The sequence below is a fragment of the Mastigoproctus giganteus genome, chromosome 3, assembly GCF_048544385.1.
Source record: "Mastigoproctus giganteus isolate SK-2022 chromosome 3, ASM4854438v1, whole genome shotgun sequence".
NCBI classification, from domain to species: domain Eukaryota; kingdom Metazoa; phylum Arthropoda; class Arachnida; order Uropygi; family Thelyphonidae; genus Mastigoproctus; species Mastigoproctus giganteus.
The window spans coordinates 137,505,262-137,527,182 of NC_143577.1; the positions used below are offsets into that span (position 1 = coordinate 137,505,262).

The window sequence follows — 21,921 nt, forward strand, 5'->3', positions numbered from 1 at the left end:
CACGTTTCAATAGATGCAGTGCAAGAATCACCTCTGCCTGTGGCTGTTGTTAATCTAATAGTCTGTGTATCCCCCCCCCAAGGTAGCAGTTTTCTAACTTGCCTTACATTGCTTTGATATCGTCAGTAAATATTCTTGCACCTTTTCTTTTTTGAAGTGTATCCTATCCTTGTAGAAGCAATCTTTTCTGTTAACAAGTATGCTGACCATGCTGAGAAAAATTTTACCCCATGAACTTTGTGCAATCTCTGAAGGCTCAATCGATTGACAAATCTCTCATCATGGATTCCTCCTATCATATCAAGGCAGAATTTGCAGATACTTTCAAATTTAACCCTAATTCGTGACTATTTCTTATCATTGTCCTGTTTTATAAGTAAGCCATAGATCTCCTACTTTTAATATCATTAGTGTTAACATGTACAACCAGTGCATTCTGCCTTGGGGATTGCCACTATGTTGCCTGATGTGCAAATGCAAACTTTGGTGTTGAGTTGGTAAGCTGAGAATTTGATGGGCCCATTTTAATTTCTTTGAGGGCATCCGTCTGCTATTCACGCTCTCAGAAATACCCAACAGAATGCCGAGTTGACACCTAATATCCTCTTACTCTCTACATCAAACATTCACTAAGCCATCCTGTTTGGCTGTATCTTGTCCCTTTCAAGATAGTTCCGCAAAAATCAAACAAGTAGTACATTTCATGAGGCCTGATTTGGATGTCACCCATCCCTAATTTCCCCCGAGCCACAGCACTCCACAATCTTCAGCCATCCACCACAACAGATGATATCTGTTGTAGAGCAGATATCATCTTTTAAGGGCACAAAAGTTGATATTGTTGTACACGTTGGCACTAATGATATTAAGAGTACAAGACTGGCAGAATTATTTAAAAAGTACAGGTCACTGTTGAAAAAAAGCTGCCAGTTAGGGTTGAATTTCAAAGTGTCTTCAATTCTGCACAGACATGATAGGAGGGAGTATATGATGAGTCTTGTCGATCAATTTGGCCCTGGAGAGATTGTGCAAGGCTCAAGGGGTAGCATTTTGCTCAGCATGATCTGTGCTTGTTAACAGGAGAGACTGTTTCTACAGGGATGGGATATACTTAAATAAAAAGGGTGCAAGAATATTTGCTGATGCTATTGAGGTAGCATTAGGTGGGTTAGAAATCTGCTATCTTTGGGGGGGGGATACATGGACTAATAGATTAATCGTAACCACTGACAGAGGTGAAAGTGATTCTATTGGAATGAGCAGCAGCCTGAAAAACAATCTGAAGGAGATTTCAGAGACTGCTGGGAGTCGTTGTGGTACAGGTAAACACATGGGTTATGTTAGGGTAGCTAAGAATAGGAACAGGTGCATGTATACTTGGGTGTACAACAGTGCTAGGAGTTTGGTAAGTAAATTTGATGAATTTGAGGTGTTGGTCAAAACATCAAAGATAGATATTGTTTGGATATCAGAGACATGGTGACACACACAGATATAAGGAATGCAGAAATGGGAGTACAATGTGTAACGGAAGAATAGACAGGATAGGAGGGGAGGAGGGGTTATAATATTAGTTAAGAAACACATAAAATTGAAGGAAGTACACCAGTCAACATGGCAGGACAGTGCAGTATCGAGTCAGTTTGTTGTGACATAAGCATTGGGAAATCAAAATTGAGAGTAGGAGTGTGTTATAGGCCTAATGACTATGATGAGTATAATAAATAACTGTACAGGGAAATAGAGTAGGCCAGTAAATCAGAGAGTCTTATAATGGGGGTTTTAATTTCCCAGATATTGACAGGAAATTGTGGGTTGGTCATTCACACACTAGCAAAGCTATTGTGGATTTATTGGATGATTGTTTTCTACAGCAGCATGTTTGATCTGATTATCAGTAGTGATTCTTCATGCATTAAGAATCTGTAGATAAAGGAACCACTAGGTGGGAGTGATCACAGTGTGCTGAAGTGGGATTTACTCAAAGAGGTAACTACCATCAGGGGTAAAGGGAAGGGTTATTGCTTTTGCAAAGGCGACTACGATGGTCTGAGACAGTATTTAAATTCTATACAGTGGGACCAACTGATGATGTTACCAACAGCAAATTCAAAACGGGAAGCATTCAAAGAATTAATCTTGGAAGCTACTAGGCTTTTCATACCAACTAAGAAATATTGTTCAAGGTTTAGGCCTAAATGGATGTCAGATGAACTAATGAGACATGTGGCAGAGAAGAAAAATGCATGGGATACATATAAATTAATGGATGACACAGAAGCCTATGATAGATATAAGTTGGTCTGTAACTAAGTCACAAAGGAGGTTAGGCAGATTACGAGAAATCTTTGGCGAAGAATGCAAAGAAAAACAGCAAAAGGTTCTTTAATTATGTAAACTCTAGAAGGAAGGGGATGAATCAGATTGGTTCACCGGATATTGATGGTTCAACTTTTGATGATCCTGCTCAGGTAGCTAACAAACTGAATGAGTATTTTGCATCTACATTTACACATGAGGAGTTAAAAAAAAAAAAAAAAATTCTGTTTATACTCCAGCACAACAACCACATCACTAGAGTTTACAATAAATCATCAATACAAATATTTCTCATATTTAGTAGTTACGGGCTTGAACCCTGGTCCACACAAGGAATGCGGCAATGCACTCTTTCTCTGACCACTTGACTACATCAGGCCAATAAAGTGGAGGAGAAATAGTTGAAGATTAACATAAGAAAGACACATGGGGTGGATGGTATCTATCCAGTTATATTAAAGGAGGCAGCAAAGGAAGTTAGCAAACCCTTAGAGACTTGTTAGTTTAACTTCTATTCAAGGGAAATTAATGGAGGCATTGGTTAAAGAAGCACTGCAGGATCATCTAGACAGGACTTCAGTATTAGCTCAGACACAGCATGGTTTTGTTAACGGAAGTCTTTTCTGACCAACTTGATTGGAAACTATGATGTGGTCACAAAGGAAATGGATGCAAAGAATAATTTTATGTCATATATTTGTATCTTAGAAAGGCTTGTGATACTGTTGCACAAATTGGAGCAGTGTCGCATTGGAGGCAAATTGCTGCTATGGATAAAGGGATGGTTGAGTGGGAGAAGACAGAGTGGTAATAAATAGACACTGCTCTTCGTGGACTAATGTTATTAGTGGATTTCCTCAGGGTTCAGTGCTGGGTCCATTTTTGTTTTCTGTATATATTAATGATATTGATGATGGTATATCAGGCTTAATGTCCAAGTTTGCAGATGATACGAAGGTTGCCAGGGCTGTTAGCATTAGCATTAGTAGAGGCATATGATGCAAGAAAGCAAGCTTATTCAGCATCAGCCAAAAAAAAAAAAAAAAAAAGCACAACCACTACTCCCATTTCACCCCTCCGTTCGTTCGAAATACCTGTCCAGCTGAGCCTTAAATTTGTTTAGGCTATCAACTTCAACAACAAGTGATGGAAGTCTATTCCACAAACCAACTGCCCGCTGGCTAAAGGCAAATTTCCGCACATCTATCCGACATTTGTCCTTCCTCAATTTGAATTTATGCCCTCTCAGGTGATTATTCTGAGCAAGAGGAAGAATCCCATCGGCATTGAGCATGCTCAAGCCATTCAAAGCCTTATACACCTCGCCGATGCCTAGTCTCCAGACTCTGTAATTTGCAAAACTTAAGCCTTTCTTCCTAAGAGCACCCTTTGTTCCATTCACTAATCTTGTTGCCCTTCTCTGTACTCGTTCCAGCAGCTCTACATCCTTCTTGAAATGAGGTCTCCAGACCTGTATACAGTACTCAAGGTGTGGCCTGACCAATGCCTTATACAAGGGAATAATCACATCCCTATTCCTTCTAGAAAAATTCCTGTATATCATTGACAAGACACCATGAGCTACTCTAGCAGCTCGTCTGCACTGCTCAGAGAACTTCATATCTGCCTGCACAATTACCCCCAGGGCCTTTTCATTCTCAACCACTGTCAGCGTAGTACCACAGAGTTGATACGTTGATCTGGGGTTACTGTTTCCCATATGTAGTACTTTACATTTGTCAATGTTAAACTTCTTTTGCCACCTCTCAGCCCATCTGCTCAACCTTTCCAGATCCTGTTGCAGCAGCATAGCATCAGTAGTGTTCTTAACAACCCTGCCAACCTTTGTATCGTCTGCAAACTTGGACATTAAGCCCGATATACGATCATCTATATCATTTATAAATACAGAAAACAACAATGGACCCAACACTGAACCCTGAGGAACTCCACTAATAACATTAGTCCACATTGAGCAGTGTCCATTGATTACAACTCTTTGTCTTCTGCCACTCAACTATCCCTTTATCCATAGCAGCAATTTGCCTCCAATGCCACACTGCTCCAATTTGTGCAGCAGTCTTCCATGCGCAACAGTATCAAAAGCCTTTCTAAGATCCAAATATATAATATCAAAGTTATTCCCTGCATCCAGTTCTTTTGTGACTACATCATAGTATCCAATCAAATTGGTCAGACAAGACCAATGACACTAATGAGAGTATGCTGCTGCAATAGGATCTAAAAAAGTTGAGCAGATGGGCTGAGAGGTGGCAACTGAAGTTTAACATTGACGAATGTAAAGTGCTGCATATGGGAAGCAGTAACCCCAGAGTAACGTAATCAACTCTGTGGTACTAAACTGACAGTGGTAGAGATTGAAAAGGACCTTGCGGTAATTGTGCAGGCAGATATGAAGTTTTCTGAGCAGTGCGGATGGTCGGCAAGAGTAGCTCATGGTGTCTTGTCAATAATAGATAGGAATTTTTCTAGCAAGGATAAGGAGGTGATTATCCCCTTGTATAAGGCAATGCCTTGAGTACTGTATACAGGTCTGTGGAGGTCTCATTTTAAGAAGGATGTAGAGCTGCTGGAGCAAGTGCATAGAAGGTCAACAAGATTAATGAATGGAACAAAGGGTTACTCTTACAAAGAAAGGCTTAAGTTTTGCAAATTACAGTTTCTGGAGACTAGGCACCCTTGAGGTGATCTGATTGAGGTGTATAAAGCCTTGAATGGTTCGAACATGTTCAATACTGATGGGATTCTTCCTATTGCTCAGAATAATCATGTGAGCGGGCATAAATTCAAATTGAGGAAAGACAGTTGTAGGATAGATTTGGAGTGTGGAAGTTTGCCTTTAGTCAGTGTGTAATTGATTGCTGGAACAAACTTCCATCTGTCGTAGAAGTTAATAGCTTAAATAGATTCAAGGCCGAACTAGACAAACATTTGTTGGGAATGGATGGGTGAAAGTAGAAGGTTTTTTTTTTTTTTTTTTTTGGCTGATGCTATATAAGCTTGCTTGCTTTCTTGCATCATGTGCCTTTGCTAATACTATTCACACTCTCAGAAACACCCATCAGAATCATCAGAATGCCAAGTTGATACATAATATATTCTTACTCTACATCAAACATTCACTAAACCATTCTCTTTGGCTCTTTCAAGATAGTTCCACAAACATCAAACAAGTAGTACATTTTATGAATCCCTGATTTGGATGTTACCTGTCCCCAGTTTCCCCCAGCTACAGTACTCCCACAATTTTGAGCCCTTTGCCTTGCTGCTGTGTTCTGAGGCATGATTTTCTCTTTCAAATTCAATTTAAGTGAGAATACTACACTGAAGTAACATGAATGCAATAATAATAATGTTATGCAGGAATTATACATATTACTGCACACTGTGCAACTTTAACTTTTATGAAACTAAAACTGTTATTTAATATTTTTTTAGAGTCAAAATCCCATTTATTTTATTTTTGTTATTGTGTAGAGAACTTTTGTCCAAAGAAATGAAGAATTGAATGCACAGTGGACTTCAGCATTTTCTGATACAGGGACTCAAGTGAACCAGCTGGAGCAAAATGTTACTCTCCTTGTAACACAGGTTTGTTTTCTTTAATTTTTATCACATTATTTTTACTGAAAAATGTTTTGATGGAAGGACATACCGGGAGGAGGGGGGTATCAAAAGGTTTGTATCCTGACCTAGATAAAATGTTAGTAGAAAGCTGCAGTTTTTAATATAAGTTTTCTACATATTCAATAACTAACATGTGAAATTTCATTCCCGTAGGTGATCGCACACCAGAGATGGAGCCCGGAATCTGAGGAAGGATGCTATGGTTGACAAAGTGGAGTATCGAGCAGTGATCAAGTACCTGCATTTGCAGGACAAGAAAGCTCAGAAAATTGACAAAGAAATGAAAGCTGAGTATGGACAGAATTGTCCATCCTATGACACTGTAAAGAAGTGGAAATGGGAGTTCCATTACAGGCAGAGAAGTGTTTTTGATGAGCCAAGAGAATGAAGGTCATCAACATCCACAGACAGTGAGATGGTTGCAAAGGTTGAGCAACTGGTACTGAGTGACAGACGTGTGACAATTCATTTTATCACAAATGCAGTGGGAATTAGTTATGGGTCTGCTCACAGCATTTTACATGACCATCTGCACATGTCTAAGGTCTCCGCATGATGGATTCCAAGATTGCTGGTGCCTTTGCAGAAGCCATTGCCACCACCAACTTTGTTGCCCAGTGCAGCTTTGAACTAATGCAGCACCCACCCTATTCTCTGACCTAGCACAGTCAGACCTCTTGTTTCGAGAAATGAAGAAACCATTGCACAAATGTAAAGTACTGCATAAGGGAAGCAGTAACCCCTGAGTAACATATCAACTATGTGGCACTACACTGACAGTGGTAGAGAATGAAAAGGACTGGGGGGGGGGGGGTAACTGTGCTGGCAGATATGAAGTTTTCTGACAGTGCAGACGGTCTGTAAGAGTAGCTCATTGTGTCTTGTCAATGATATACAAAACTTTTTCTAGCAGGATTAAGGAGGTGTTATCTCCTTGTATAAGGGAATGGTCAGGCTGCACCTTGAGTACTGTATACAGGTTTGGAGGCTTCATTTTAAGAAGAATGTAAAGTTGCTGGAATGAGTACAGAGAAGGACAACAAGATTAGTGAATGGAAAAAAGGATCGTTTTTAAGTTTTGCAAATTACAGTCTCTGGAGACTAGGCACCTGAGAGGTGATCTGATTGAGGTGTATAAAGCCGTGAATGGTTTGAGCATGCTCAATGCTGATCGGATTCTTCCTCTTGCTCAAAATAATCACCTGAGAGGGCATAAATTCAAATTGAGGAAAGACAGCGTTGTGTGGAAGTTTGCCTTTAGCCAGCGAGTGGTTGATTGCTGGAACAAACTTCCATCTGTCATTGTAGAAGTCGATAGCTTAAATAGATTCAAGTCAGAACTAGACAAACATTTGGATCAAGTGGATGGGTGAAATGAGAAAGGTTTTTTTTTTTTTTTTTTTTGGCTGATGCTCTATATGCTTGCTTTCTTGCATCATGTACCTTTACTAATAGTAATTAGTTTAGATGTTAGTAGACAGAGAGCCATCTGTCATCACTCACAGTGAGTGCTCAGAGAGAGAAAACTGGATACGGACTTAGAAAAAACAGTTGGCAAAGCACAAGATGGAATCTTATTTAGAAGACCTTTTTGTGACACATGATAAAAATCCTCTGAAATGTCAAGAGCAACTGCTTTGGTTTCACCAAACGTTTCCATTGACTTTATCTATAGATGGGTAACATAAGCCAGAATATTTCTAGTGGATCAACACTGATTGAAGCCATACTGACGATCATTGATCAAATGGAAGGTTTCTAGATTGTTTAAGAGTTAGCCATTAATTGATGTCTCCATTACTTTAGAAAGAGTAGAAGTAAGTGCAATGGGATGATAATTGGATGTGAGGGATTTGTCGCCCTTTTTAAGAACTGATTGTATATGAGCAAATTTGCAAGCAGAAGGGAAAACACCTTTGGAATAAGAAAGTGAGAAAAGGCAACACAGGAGTAAGTTCAGGAGCACAGGTTTTTGAGAACAAGCGGACAAATACAATCAGGACCTAGAGCTGTCTTATTATCAAGATTGTTAAAAATCTTTCTAACATCTTTTTGGAACAGGAGGCATTGCGTGGAATGTACTAGTAATGATAGGAGGTGGTTTACTAAGTTCATAAATATTGAGTTAGACGAAAAGTAGGTTGCTAGCAAGTCAGCTTTATCTTTGGCTGAAGTGGCAATAGAACCATCTGGTTTTGACAGGGGTGGGAACTGAGATGGACAAAAGTTGCGGACAAGAGCTTTTTGCAAGAAACTAGAATGCTCGATTACCATTTGGGCAAGATGCAAGTTTGTTACCCTTAACTGGTACAATATCTAGTTTAGTATGCTCAATAACTGCTTTACAATTGTTGCAATCTTTGGTGTATGCAGAAAATTAAGCTGGAGATTTGGATACAAGCCAATTGAGATAAGAACAAGAATGTTGTTTATTGCAACAGCCAATCTTGAACAGCCTTAGCTAATTAATTTGAAAACCCAGTTTTATATAAAGGATGAGATTTTAAGGTGGAGTGTGGAATAAAGGATTTCATCCATACCAAAATAATTTCATTGACACGATCTGAGTACATTGACATCAGATGATTTGAAACAGTAATCTGACCAAGGAAAAAAAGAAAACAGATCTCGTAGATCATCATTCTTGTAATGCCGTGCAACACAAGGTTGAGAATGGTCATGAGAGAAAGGCTCCATTGGAGAAGAGACCATCACCAAGTTGTAATCTGAGGTACGTGGAGAACCACTCACCTCGACCATGTACTTAGAATGGTTGTTTGTGAGAAAAAGATCAGGCATGTTGGCTGTGTGGTTAGGATTATCTGGTATTCTGGTATGTAAATGATCTATCAATTTAAGAAAGCAAGTTTATACAGCAGCAGACTAAAAAAAAAAATTGCCAATCCATCCTCTAAAATAGTTTGTCTAATTCATCCGTGTATTTATTTAATCTTTCCACTTCAACAATGTTGTTGTTTTTTTTGGAGCATTAGCAACTAAGGCCATATTGCTCCGGGATATGCGGTGGTCATTCCCTGACCTTTCCGCATTCTCCATATTTGGTGGTCACGGGCTCGAACCCCGGTCTAATCAAGAAGCGTGTGCTATGCACTGCCGCTCCTGCCCACCTGGCTACGGAGGTGCCTACTTCAACAACAACAGATGGTAGGTTGTTCCAGTAATCAATCTCCCAAAAGTAATTGCAAAAGCCTCAGCATCTTGACTGTTAAAATCACCAAGGAAAATTACCTCACTGTTAGGAAAGTTGGACTGGAAAAATTCAAATTTCAAAGTGTGGAAATCAAAGAGTTTCAAGTGATTATTACAGTGGAGAGAATGATAGAGGAAACAGTTGAATTTAACCAAATATGGTAGAGAGAGCTACAGAAAATTGAACAGAGGAGATTCCAAACTTCAAGCCTAAGTCTCTAGCAGGGAATATCAGAGCTGACATATGCACAAGTACCACCTTTAAAGTGAAAGGAATCATAGAGCAAATAAATTGAACAACTGATAATTGGAATAAAGGATTTCATCCATACCAAAATAATTTCATTGACACGATCTGAGTACATTGACATCAGATGATTTGAAACAGTAATCTGACCAAGGAAAAAAAGAAAACAGATCTCGTAGATCATCATTCTTGTAATGCCATGCAACACAAGGTTGAGAATGGTCATGAGAGAAAGGCTCCATTGGAGAAGAGACCATCACCAAGTTGTAATCTGAGGTACGTGGAGAACCACTCACCTCGACCATGTACTTAGAATGGTTGTTTGTGAGAAAAAGATCAGGCATGTTGGCTGTGTGGTTAGGATTATCTGGTATTCTGGTATGTAAATGATCTATCAATTTAAGAAAGCAAGTTTATACAGCAGCAGACTAAAAAAAAAAATTGCCAATCCATCCTCTAAAATAGTTTGTCTAATTCATCCGTGTATTTATTCAATCTTTCCACTTCAACAATGTTGTTGTTTTTTTTGGAGCATTAGCAACTAAGGCCATATTGCTCCGGGATATGCGGTGGTCATTCCCTGACCTTTCCGCATTCTCCATATTTGGTGGTCACGGGCTCGAACCCCGGTCTAATCAAGAAGCGTGTGCTATGCACTGCCGCTCCTGCCCACCTGGCTACGGAGGTGCCTACTTCAACAACAACAGATGGTAGGTTGTTCCAGTAATCAATCTCCCAAAAGTAATTGCAAAAGCCTCAGCATCTTGACTGTTAAAATCACCAAGGAAAATTACCTCACTGTTAGGAAAGTTGGACTGGAAAAATTCAAATTTCAAAGTGTGGAAATCAAAGAGTTTCAAGTGATTATTACAGTTGAGAGAATGATAGAGGAAACAGTTGAATTTAACCAAATATGGTAGAGAGAGCTACAGAAAATTGAACAGAGGAGATTCCAAACTTCAAGCCTAAGTCTCTAGCAGGGAATATCAGAGCTGACATATGCACAAGTACCACCTTTAAAGTGAAAGGAATCATAGAGCAAATAAATTGAACAACTGAGATGAGCAGTAGTTGAATTAACTGATAATTGGGATTCAGTCATAAAAAAGTACATCAGGTTTGGCAGCCTCTAAGTGGAAATGGAAATAATTCAGTTTGGAACTAAGACCACATATATTTGTGAAATGAACGAGAATGTTTTTGGAGGGTTTAGATTTTTTTGCAGGTAAGTTTGTTTTATTGGTTTAATAATTCATGATGTATTCAGCAGTAAGAAAAAGTGAGGTGAGATATGCAGTATGAATTAACGTTTTTCTTGGATATGGTGCACACAAAGCAAGAATATACTCAGCTCCTTGACATAACATGGCCTTGATAATGCCCCCGCACACACACACACATACTACTTGGACTCCCTCCAGTCACCAACTTGCACATTAGAAGCAGCGAGATTATACACCAGTTGATCCAGAAGGTGGCTAGAGAGTTACCAATAGTTTGGTCCGGTGGTGTATCTAGCAGCCTGCCTGCAAACACCGTTTTAGAGCTGTAGCCTCAAATAGTAAGGAACATTGGACTTGCTTGGATGTCCATTATAACTCAAAAGACATCAATCATACTGCATAATGGAAGAGATGGGTGGGTGTAGCTTTGATCTGGAGACTAATGATGGGTTCCACCACTTCACGCCTCGAATAAGCAAAGTGATGATATTGCAACGATTGATGAATTATCTACCACCTAGTATTGCCTGGTAACACAGAATGGTTGCATTCTTCCATGTGGTATAGGTGCTGCACTTCAACTCCTGCTTATTTTGGTTTGTACTTGGGTTATCACCTCCAGTATGCTTTATTTCAGGTGCTATATTTCAGGACTTGCACATGGGAGTTATACCTTTTGTTACTAACAGCCAATGTGAAGGTGCAAGCAGAAGATTTGGCTATCACAGACTGACTGCACTTTGCTAGCAGATGTTTGATTATAGGAATAAACTTCCATCTGTTGTTGTGGAAATTGATAGCATAAATAAATTCAAGATAGAACTAAGTAGATCAACCATTGGAGGGAAAGCATAGGTGAAATGGAAGGATTTTTTTTTTTTTTTTTTTTGGCTTATGTTCTATAAGCTTGCTTTCTTGCATCAGTAATTGCCACAAATGCTAATATGAAAAAGGGTCCACTTGTGAAGCATTTGAAACCTAAAAATAAACAAGAGAGAACCCTGTTCCTTTTAATTGAAACATCCCCATATATCCATCGTTTATCTTGCAGTACTTTTGTGTTAAAATATGTGTATTAGTAGTTGCAAATGATTCAAGAAAGCAAGTTTATACAGCAGCAGACTAAAAAAAAAAAAAAAAAAAAATTGCCAATCCATCCTCTTAAATAGTTTGTTTAATTCATCCTTGCATTTATTCAATCTTTCCACTTCAACAACAACAGATGGTAGGTTGCTCCAGTAATCAATCTCCCAATTGGCTGAAGGCAAAATTCTGCACATCTGTTCTGAGATCATCCTTCCTCAATTTGAATTAATGTTTCATCATGTGCATGATCTTAGGAAGAGAAAGAATTCCATCATCGTCGAGTTTGCTCAAGTCATTCAAAGCCTTAATCGTTGATCAGATTTCCTTGCAGGTACCTAGTCTACACAAACGGAAATTTATAACATTGAAGCCATTTTTGACGTGTGGGATACCTTTTTTTGTCCACACCACCTTAATCATTGATCGGGGGCGGGGAGCTATTGACTCTGGGTTAAGACAAAACCCGAAGCATTTAAGTGTAGACATTTTGAATATTTCTCAATGATTATTTATTATAATTATTTTTTGTTGGGCGGTAGTGCTATACTGACTCTTAAGTGTGACGTATTTTCATATTGTGATTACAATAAATGAGTATAATTTAATAATAATATTAATATTTAAAAATAACTAAATCCACAAGGCATAATACGTTAAGAATAAGAGTTTAATATCTATATAATATCGGTGTAGATACACCATAGATAACTCTTAAGAAACTACGATGGTAGTGTGAAAGGCATCATTTGCTCTGTATCTCATATCGTGCTCTTCCACAACGAGTGACAACCGGACTAGCCGGGTGGGTAAAGTTCCTGCCTGGCAACCCAAAGGTCGCGGGTTCGAATCCCGCCTCAGGCTTGGATCACAGTACTGCAAAAACCTTGGGAGGTGCATTATGGCCACAGAAGCCGATGCACCAACAACTTACTAAAACAAAAAAACAAATCCACAATGAGTTGCCATAGTATTGCACTACCTCGAATAAGTAATGCTTCACTGATAGAGAAGACTATTGTTACTTATTTTCAGTGAGTACCACCACCCAGTCGGCACCGTTTCAAGGCTGTTGGCCTTATCATCAGTGGGTGGGCAGGTACCCTGGTATTGCAGACATGACAACCCAATTGTGTAGATAATCACACAATGATTATCCTGGAATTGCAGACATGACAACTGGGTTGTCATGTCTGCAGTAACAGGGTACCTGCCCACCCACTGATGATAGGCCAATAGCTTTGAAATGGTGCCATCTGGGTGGTGGTACTCACTGAGAATAATTAACAATAGTCTTCTCTATCAGTGAAGTGTTATTTATTCGAGGTAGTGCAATACTATAGCAACTTGTTGTGAAGGAAGAGCACAATATGAGATACAGAGCAAATTATGCCTCCCACACTACCATCGTAGAGTTATCTTAAGATAACTTAATTTCTTAAGAGTTATCTATGGTGTATCTATACTGATATTATATAGATAATAATATTAAGGAAGTGATGTTAATGAAAGTGATTTTTGCACTACTTTTATTGGAAAGTGTGTGTTACCAGGCAGTACTCTGTGTTACCTCTGTGTTACCAGGCAGTATTAGGTGGTAGATGACTCTCATCAAGCTGTGCAATACCACTACTTTGTTTATTGGAGGCTTGAAGTGGTGGAACCCATGTTTAGTCTCTAGAGTTAAGTTCCAGTCAACCCTTCCCTATGCAGTATGACTGATGACTTTTGAGGTTACGATGAACATTGTGGCGAGATCCAATATTCCTTACATTTCGAGGGTACAGCTCTAAAACGGTGTTCGCAGGCCGGCCGCTAGTTAGTACACCGAACCTATTGGTAACTGGGAGGCTTCCGGATCAGCTAGTGTATAATCTAGCTACCCCTACTCTGCCAGATAGTGACTGGAGGGAGTCCGAGTAGTGTGTATGCGGGGAGCATTGTCGAGGCCATGTTATGTCAAGGATCTGGGTATATTCTTACCATGTGTACGCCATATCCAAAAATTTCATTACTTCATACAGCATGTCCCACCCACTTTTTCTTACTACTGAATACACCATGACTTGTCAAACTAATAGAACAAGCATATCTGTGAAAAGATCTAAACCTCCCAAATACTTCCTAATTCATTTCACAAATAGACGTGGTCTCAATTCTAATCTTAACGATGTCCATTTACATTTGCAGTCTGCCAAACCCCATGTACCTTTTCTGACAGAATCTCAGTTATCGGTTGACTCAACTACTGCTCATCTCAGATGCACAAATTATTCGCTGTATAATTCCTTTCCCCTCAAAGGTGGTACTTGTACATATGTCCGTTCTGACATTCCCTGTCAGAGACTTGGCAATTTGGAATCTACTCTCTTTGATCTTCTCTGGCTTAAAATCTCTCTACCTTATTGTGTAAAATTATTCTGTTGTCTCTACCGTTCTTTCAACTCCACTAATCACTTGGAGCTCTTTGACTTCCTCTCTTTGCAACTTGACTTTCTCCAGTCCAACTTGCCTAACAGTGAGGTAATTTTCCTTGGTGATTTTAATGTTCAAAACTCCAGCTGGCTCCGTTTTCTAGTCACACCGACCCAGCTGGTCGAGATGCTGAGGCTTTTGCAATTACTAATGACCTTGCACAGATTGTTCATTTACCTACAAGAATACCAGACAACCCTAATCATACAGCCAATATGCTTGATCTTTTTCTCACAAACAACCCTTCTAAGTACACGGTCGAAGTGAGAGGTCCTTTAGGCACTTCAGATCACAACTTCGTGATTGTCTCTTCTCCAATGGAGCTTTTATCTCATGGCTATTCCCAACCTTGTGTTGTTTGGCATTACAAGAATGCAAAATGGGATGACTTGCGAGACTTCTTTTCTTCTTTTCCTTGGTTGGATTACTGTTTCAAAACTTCTGATGTCAACGTTTGCTCAGATCATGTCAGTGAAATTATTCTTGCAGGAATGGAATCCTTTATCCCTCAATCTACTTTAAAATCTCGTCCTTTATCTAAACCTTAGTTTTCCAATAAATGTGCTAAGGCTGTTCAAGAGAAGAATGTTGTATATCATAATTGGCTTGTTTCTAATTCTTCAGTTTCATTTTCTGCCTACACCAAAGCTTGCAACAATTGTAAAGCAGTTATTAATCAGTCCAAACTAGAGTTTGAACAGGCTAAGAGTAGAAAACTTGCTTCTTGCCCTAATGGTAGCTGAGCATTCTGGTCCCTTGCCAAAGCTATTGGCCGCAACTTTTGTCCATCTCTCCCACCTCTGTCCAAACCAGATGGTTCTGTTGTCACTTCAGCCAAGGATAAAGCTGACCTGCTAGCATCCCATTTTTCTTCCAACTCATATATTAATGAACTTGGTAAAACACCTCCCACCATTCCCAACACACTCCATTCAATGCCTCCTGTGGTCTTCCATCAAAAGGATGTTAGAAGGATTTTGACGAATCTTGATGCTAAGAAAGCTACAGGTCCCGATGGTATTCCTGCAATTGTTCTCAAAAGCTGTGCTCCTGAACTTACTCCTATTCTTTGCTGCCTTTTTTCACTTTCTTATTCCAAAGGTGTTTTTCCTTCTGCTTGTAAATTTGCTCATATCCAGCTAGTTCCTAAAAAGGGTGACAAATCCCTCCCATCCAGTTATCATCCCATTGCAATTACTTCTACTCTTTCTAAAGTAATGCAGAAATCCATTAACTGCCAACTCTTTAACTACCTAGAAACCTTCCATCTGATCAACGATCGCCAGTATGGATTCCGACGGTGTTGATCCACTGGTGATGCTCTGGCTTATGTTACCCATTTATGGACTAATTTAATGGAAAGGTTCGGTGAAGCACAAATAGTTGCTCTTGACATCTCAAAGGCTTTCAATCGTGTTTGGCGTAAAGGTCTTCTAAACAAGCTTCCATCTTATGGTTTGCCAACCGTTTTTATTAATTGGTTATCCAGTTTTCTCTCTGATCGCTCACTGAGGGTGATGGTAGATGGCTCTCTGTCTTCTAACTTTCCCACTAATGCCGGTGTCCCCCAAGGTTCAGTTCTTTTCCCCACTCTTTTCCTCTTATATATTAATGACCTTCTTCCATTGACTGGAAATCCCATCCATAGTTTTGCCGATGATAGCACATTGCATTCCACTTTCCATTTTGAGAAACTTGTTCTGCTCAATCAGCTTCAACTTCTCGAAAATCTGCTACCAATTCCTTAAATGCCAATCTTCAGGTAATTCTCCAGTGGGGCAAAGACAACTTAGTTGATTTCAACCCTTCTAAAACTCAGTCTTGTCTTATATCTTGCAGGAAGGATTCTTCTGCTCCTATGCTTATATTTAGTGACACTCCAATTTCTAGGCAAAATGGTATATCTCTTTTGGGGATTACCCTGACTTCTAATCTCTCTTGGCACAAGCACATTACAAATATTGCTTCCTCTGCATCTAAAAAACTTGGTTTTCTCTTTCGCTTTCGGCGTTACTTTTCTTCCAAACAGCTGCTCACTCTGTATAAATCGCAAATCCGCCCTGCCATGGAATATTGTTCCCACATCTGGGGGTGGTGCCCCCAAAACCCCTCTCAGGCTTCTCGATTCCATTCAGAAGAGGGTAGTTAGGTTAATTAATGATTCATTTCTAACAGCGTCTTTCCACTTGCTGTCTCATAGACGTACTGTTTCTGCTGCATGCCTCTTCTACAAATACTTCCATGGGCACTATTCTTCTGAATTGGATTCTTTAATTCCTGCTCTCTCTTTCAAAACAGTCCGAACACGTGCCACCACCAGCCAACATCCATTTACTGTTCAACTTCAAACTCACATAACCAACTTTTCATCTTTCTCGTTTATTCATTCAGTTGCGTTTTCTGGAACAACCTTCCTTCATACGTATTTTCTGAAAATTACAGTCTACAGAAGTTCAAGTCCAATGTCAACAAATATCTTATTTTTCTCAAATTTCGTCTTCTCAACCTCCAACCCAAGCATGGTACTAAGTACTATCAGTTCTAATATCTCTCATGTTTGGGGTTTACATAAAAAAAAAAAAAAAAAAAACTTGTTGTGAAGGAAGAGCACAATATGAGATACAGAGCAAATTATGCCTCCAACACTACCATCATAGTTTCTTAAGAGTTATCTGTGGTGTAGCTACACCGATATTATATAGATAATAAAATTAAGGAAGTGATGTTAATGAAAGTGATTTTTGCACTACTTTTATTGGAACATTCAGCCACTTAGAAAACAGGGTGTCAAGGATTTCATAGCCTGCTTTGAGTCCTCCTCATGCATCAAATAAATACATAAGCTGTGTTATGGTAACTAAGAGTAAATGAGAGATGCATGTACACTAATGCTAGGAGCATAAAAAAACTAAAGACAAATTTCCGCACATCTATTCTGCAACTACCTTTCCTCAGTTTGAATTTATGTCCCCTCAGGCAATTAATCTGGGCAAAGGGAAGAATCTCATCAGCATTGAACTTGCTCAAACCATTCAAGACCTTATACACCTCAATCAGATTACCTCGCAGGTACTTAGTTTCCAGACACTATAATTTGCAAAACTTAAGCCTTTCTTCGTAAGAGCGACCCTTTATTCCATTCACTAATCTTGTTGCCCTTCTCTGTACTCGTTCCAGCAGCCCTACATCCTTCCTAAAATGAGACCTCCAGACCTTTATACAGTACTCTAGGTGTGGCCTGACCATTGCCTTATATAAGGGGATAATCACCTTATCCCTGCTATAAAAATTCCTGTATATCGTTGACAAGACACCATGAGCTACTCTTGCAGACCATCTGCACTACTCATAAAACCTCATATCTGACTGCACAATTACCCCAGGTCCTTTTCATTCCCCACATTGATACATTACTCTGGGGTTACTGCTACCCACACGTGCTTTACATTTATCAATGTACTTCAGTTGCCACCTCTCAGCCACATATTGTAAGGATATTGGAGACATGCTTTCATTCATACAGTAATGGAAACAGAATTTCAATATGAGGAGTACAGTGGTCACAGAAAGAACAGACTGCACAGGAATGGAGAGTGTTTATGCATTATTTAGGAAGCATTTTAAATCTAAGGCAGTGCATCTATTTGATGTGGATAGCCAGTGCAGAGTTAGTATTTGTAACGGCCATATGGTGCAAGAAAGCCTATGGCTTATGCTGCACCAGCAAAAAAAAAAAAAAAAAAATCCGAACAAAACAATGATAAAAACAAAAATTAAATAAATAAATAATAATAATTAATAAATAAATAAAAATAATAAAATGAAATTAAAAATTAAATAAAAAGGAAATTAATCCTATCATCCTATGCGCTTCCCTTACCCGAAAGTACTATCCAGATGACCTTTGAATTTCTCCAAACTGTCGGCCTCTACCACCCATGAAGGCAATTATTCCAGTAATTTATAACTCGCTGGCTAAAATAAAACTTCCTGCAGTCCAATCTAAACATTTCCCCGCGTAACTTGAATTTATGTCCCCTAGTTCTAGCATCATTTATAATCTTGAAAATTTTGTCCTCATTCATTTTACTGATGCCTCTCAGAGCCTTAAACACCTCAATCAAATCTCCTCTAAGGTGTCTAGTTTCCAAACTCTGCAACCCACATATTCGAAGTCTTTCTTCATAAGGACGCCCTTTTGCCGATCTCACCAGGCGAGTTACCCTTCTTTGCACCCTTTCAAGAAGCTCGATATCTTTCTTTAGGTGCGGTCTCCACACTTGAACACAGTATTCCAAGTGTGGTCTAACATAGGCCTTATATAATGGGATTATCACGGCCCTATCTCTACTTGCAAAAGTTCGATAGATCATCGATAGGACACCATGGGCCTTCCTTGCAACCTGTTTACAATGCTCAGAGAATTTCATGTCTGACCTTATCGTAACACCCAAGTCCCTTTCCTCCAGTACTGGGTTTAGTTGAACTCCACCAAGTGAATAAGTTATTTTGGGATTACTGTTTCCCAGGTGTAATACCTTACACGTTTTTGGATTAAAGTATAGCTGCCATTTTTCTGACCATTCTTGAAGTCTATCTAGGTCTCTCTGAAGAAGCTCAGCTTGACAGTGATCATTAACTACTCTACCAATTTTAACATCATCTGCAAATTTAGACATCACGCCCTCTATCCCTTCATCAATGTCGTTTATGAAAATTAAAAACAACAGTGGTCCTAATACTGATCCTTGGGGAACCCCACTTCTTACATCAACCCAATCTGAGGAATAGCCATTTATTACAACCCTCTGCCTCCTGCCCTGAAGCCATCCTTCTATCCATCTAAGGATTTTCCCAGTGATTCCAACCTGTTCCAGCTTATAAAGCAACCGCTCATGTGGGACTGAGTCAAAAGCTTTGCTGAAATCTAAATAAACAATGTCGAAATTATTCTCTAAATCCAGCTCGTGAGTGACCCTTTCGAAATAGCGAACCAGATTTGTTAAACGTGATTTTCCCTTTACAAAACCATGCTGAGTATCCTTGAGAATTTCAATTCTATCCAAATGATCCTGAATTCCACCCTTGATTAATGCCTCCATGATTTTCCCTACTACTGACGTCAGACTGACAGGTCGATAATTTCCCACTTCACTTTTAGAGCCACCCTTATGTATGGGAGATACATTTGCACTTTTCCAATCCAAGGGAATCTCCCCAGAGTCTAGTGATGCTCGCATAACCAGCCTCAGTGGTTCAATGCACTCGCTTGCCGCCTCTCTCAAGATTATAGGGTATATTCCATCAACTCCAGGAGCCTTACTAGTCTGTAGGCTTGAAAGTTTTTTCATTAAATAATCTTGCGAAATTTCAATATCATTAATTACATATTTTTTAACTTCGCTCCCACAATTTCCCATTGCCACAAAAGGCTTTTCAGAGTTGAGTCAGTATGATGTGACATAAGTACTGGGAAAACAAAAATGTCAGTAGAAGTGTATTATAAGCCTAATGACTGTGATGGGTTTAACAAACAACTATGCATAGAAATAGTGGCCAGTAAATCAGAATGTCTTATAATAGGGGATTTCAACTTTTCAGATCTTGACTGGAAGTTGTGGGTTGGTGACTCAGACACTGAGCAAGGCTTTTGTGGATTTTTTGGATGACTATTTTCTACAGCAGAATGTTAGACAGCAAGAGAGAGCAATAATTTTGATCTAATTAGCAGCAGTGATTTTTCATTCATTGAGAATCTTCAGATAAAGATCCTCTATGTGGCTGTGAACACAGTGTATTGACATATGGATTTTGCTTAAAGGTGTAACTACCATCAAGGGAAAGAGAAGCGTTTTTGCTTTTTTAAAGGTGACTACAGTTTTTTCAGACCATTTTTAAATTTCTGCACAGTGGGACCTACTAATAATGTTAGCAACAACAAATCGTAAATGGGAAGCATTGAGAGAAATAATCATAGAAGCTACTAGGCTTTAAATACCAACTGAGAAATGCTGTTCAAGGCTTAGACCCAAATTAAATGTCAGATTTACTTAAAGGACTTCTGACAGAGATGAAAAATGTAATGGAATACATATAAACTATTAGATGATACAGAAGCCTATGGTAGATATAAACCAGTCTTCAATCAGTTCACAAAGAGGTTAAGGAAACTAATGCAGATTATTAGAATTCTCTGTCAAAGGATGCAAAGGAAAACAGCAAAAACTTCTTTACTTATGTAAACACTGTTGATAATGTTGATGACCCTGCTCAGGTTGCAATAGTATACAGTTTGAAGAGGTATTTTGCATCTATATTCACACTTGTAGAATTCTTTAGGAATGGGAAGACAAAAATTTATCAAACTCTAACAGGGAGATGTAAGGTTTTGTAATAACTGAAAGGAAAGGGGAAGAGAAATTGTTAAGTTCAACATAAAAAGATGTGGATGAGATCTCTCCACTTATATTATGGGAGGCAGCAAAGGTGGTAAGCAAACTCTTAGCCATAATTTTGAAAGCATTGGTTCAGGAGCAGAATGTATCCACAGTTCCCAAAGAGGGTCAAATGGGGTCTTTGCAGTGGTGGGATTCAGCCGGTTCACACAAACCTGTTTGTAGAATTTCCCAAGTTCACTGAACCGCTCCCTAAAGGCTGTTTCACACCAAATAGCATGCAAGCTATGCTACTTTTGGTTTAGGTTTGGTTTTTTTATTTTACCTTAAAAAGGGGGAGTAAGGTGATAGAGAACTGGTTTTTAAAATTTTTGATTCCCACCACTGGATCTTTGCTTAAAGAAGTAATTCTGGAACATCTAAACAGCAGTGCAGTTATATTTCAGTCGCAACGTGTGAATGATAAAGGGATACTTCAGTCACAACATGTGCATGATAAAGGGAGATCTTTGCTGACCAATTTGATTGGGTACTATGATGTAGTGAGAAAGCATTAGCATTAGTAAAGGCACATGATGCATGAAAGCAAGCTTATATAGCATTAGTAAAGGCACATGATGCATGAAAGCAAGCTTATATAGCATCAGCCAAAAAAAAAAAAAAAACCCTTATTTCACCCATCCACTCGTTCCAAATGTTTGTCAAGTTCTGCCTTGAATCTATTTAAGCTATCGACTTCTACAATGACAAATGGAAATTTGTTCCAGCAATCAACCACCCGCTGGCTAAAGGCAAACGTCCACACAACTATCCTACAGCTGTCTTTCCTCAATTTGAATTTATGCCCTCTCAGGTGATTATTCTGAGCAAGAGGAAGAATCCCATCAGCATTGAGCATGCTCAAACCATTCAAGGCTTTATACACCTCGCTGGTGTCTAGTCTCCAGACACTGTAATTTGCAAAACTTAAGCCTTTCTTCGTAAGGGCAACCCTTTGTTCCATTCACTAATCTTGTTGCCCTTCTCTGTACATGATATACTTGCACTTCAGGAAAGCTTTTGATACTGTTGCACACAAAAGAAAGCTGCATAAATTGGAGCAGTGTGGCAAGTAACTGCTATGCATAAAGAGATGGTTGAGTAGGTAAACATAGAGAATATGGATGTAGTGCAACACCACTGCTACATTAATCTCAGATTACTAATGTACCAGCTTTAATAACCAATTAATTGTTATTAATGGATACTGTTCTTCGTGGTGTAATGTTATTAGTGGAGTCCCTCAGGGTTCAGTGTTTGGCCCATTGTTGTTTTCTCTATT

General features: G+C 39.1%; 1 protein-coding gene across 1 annotated transcript in view; it reads left to right on the forward strand.

Moving 5' to 3' along the window:
* Nucleotides 1–21,921, forward strand: part of LOC150088286 (cubilin-like) — a 670,594-nt gene that overhangs the window by 82,427 nt on the left and 566,246 nt on the right. The window contains exon 4 of the mRNA XM_090370103.1: nt 5,818–5,931. Within this exon, the coding sequence (XP_090226229.1) occupies nt 5,818–5,931 (114 nt within the window). The remainder of the gene's footprint in view (nt 1–5,817; nt 5,932–21,921) is intronic.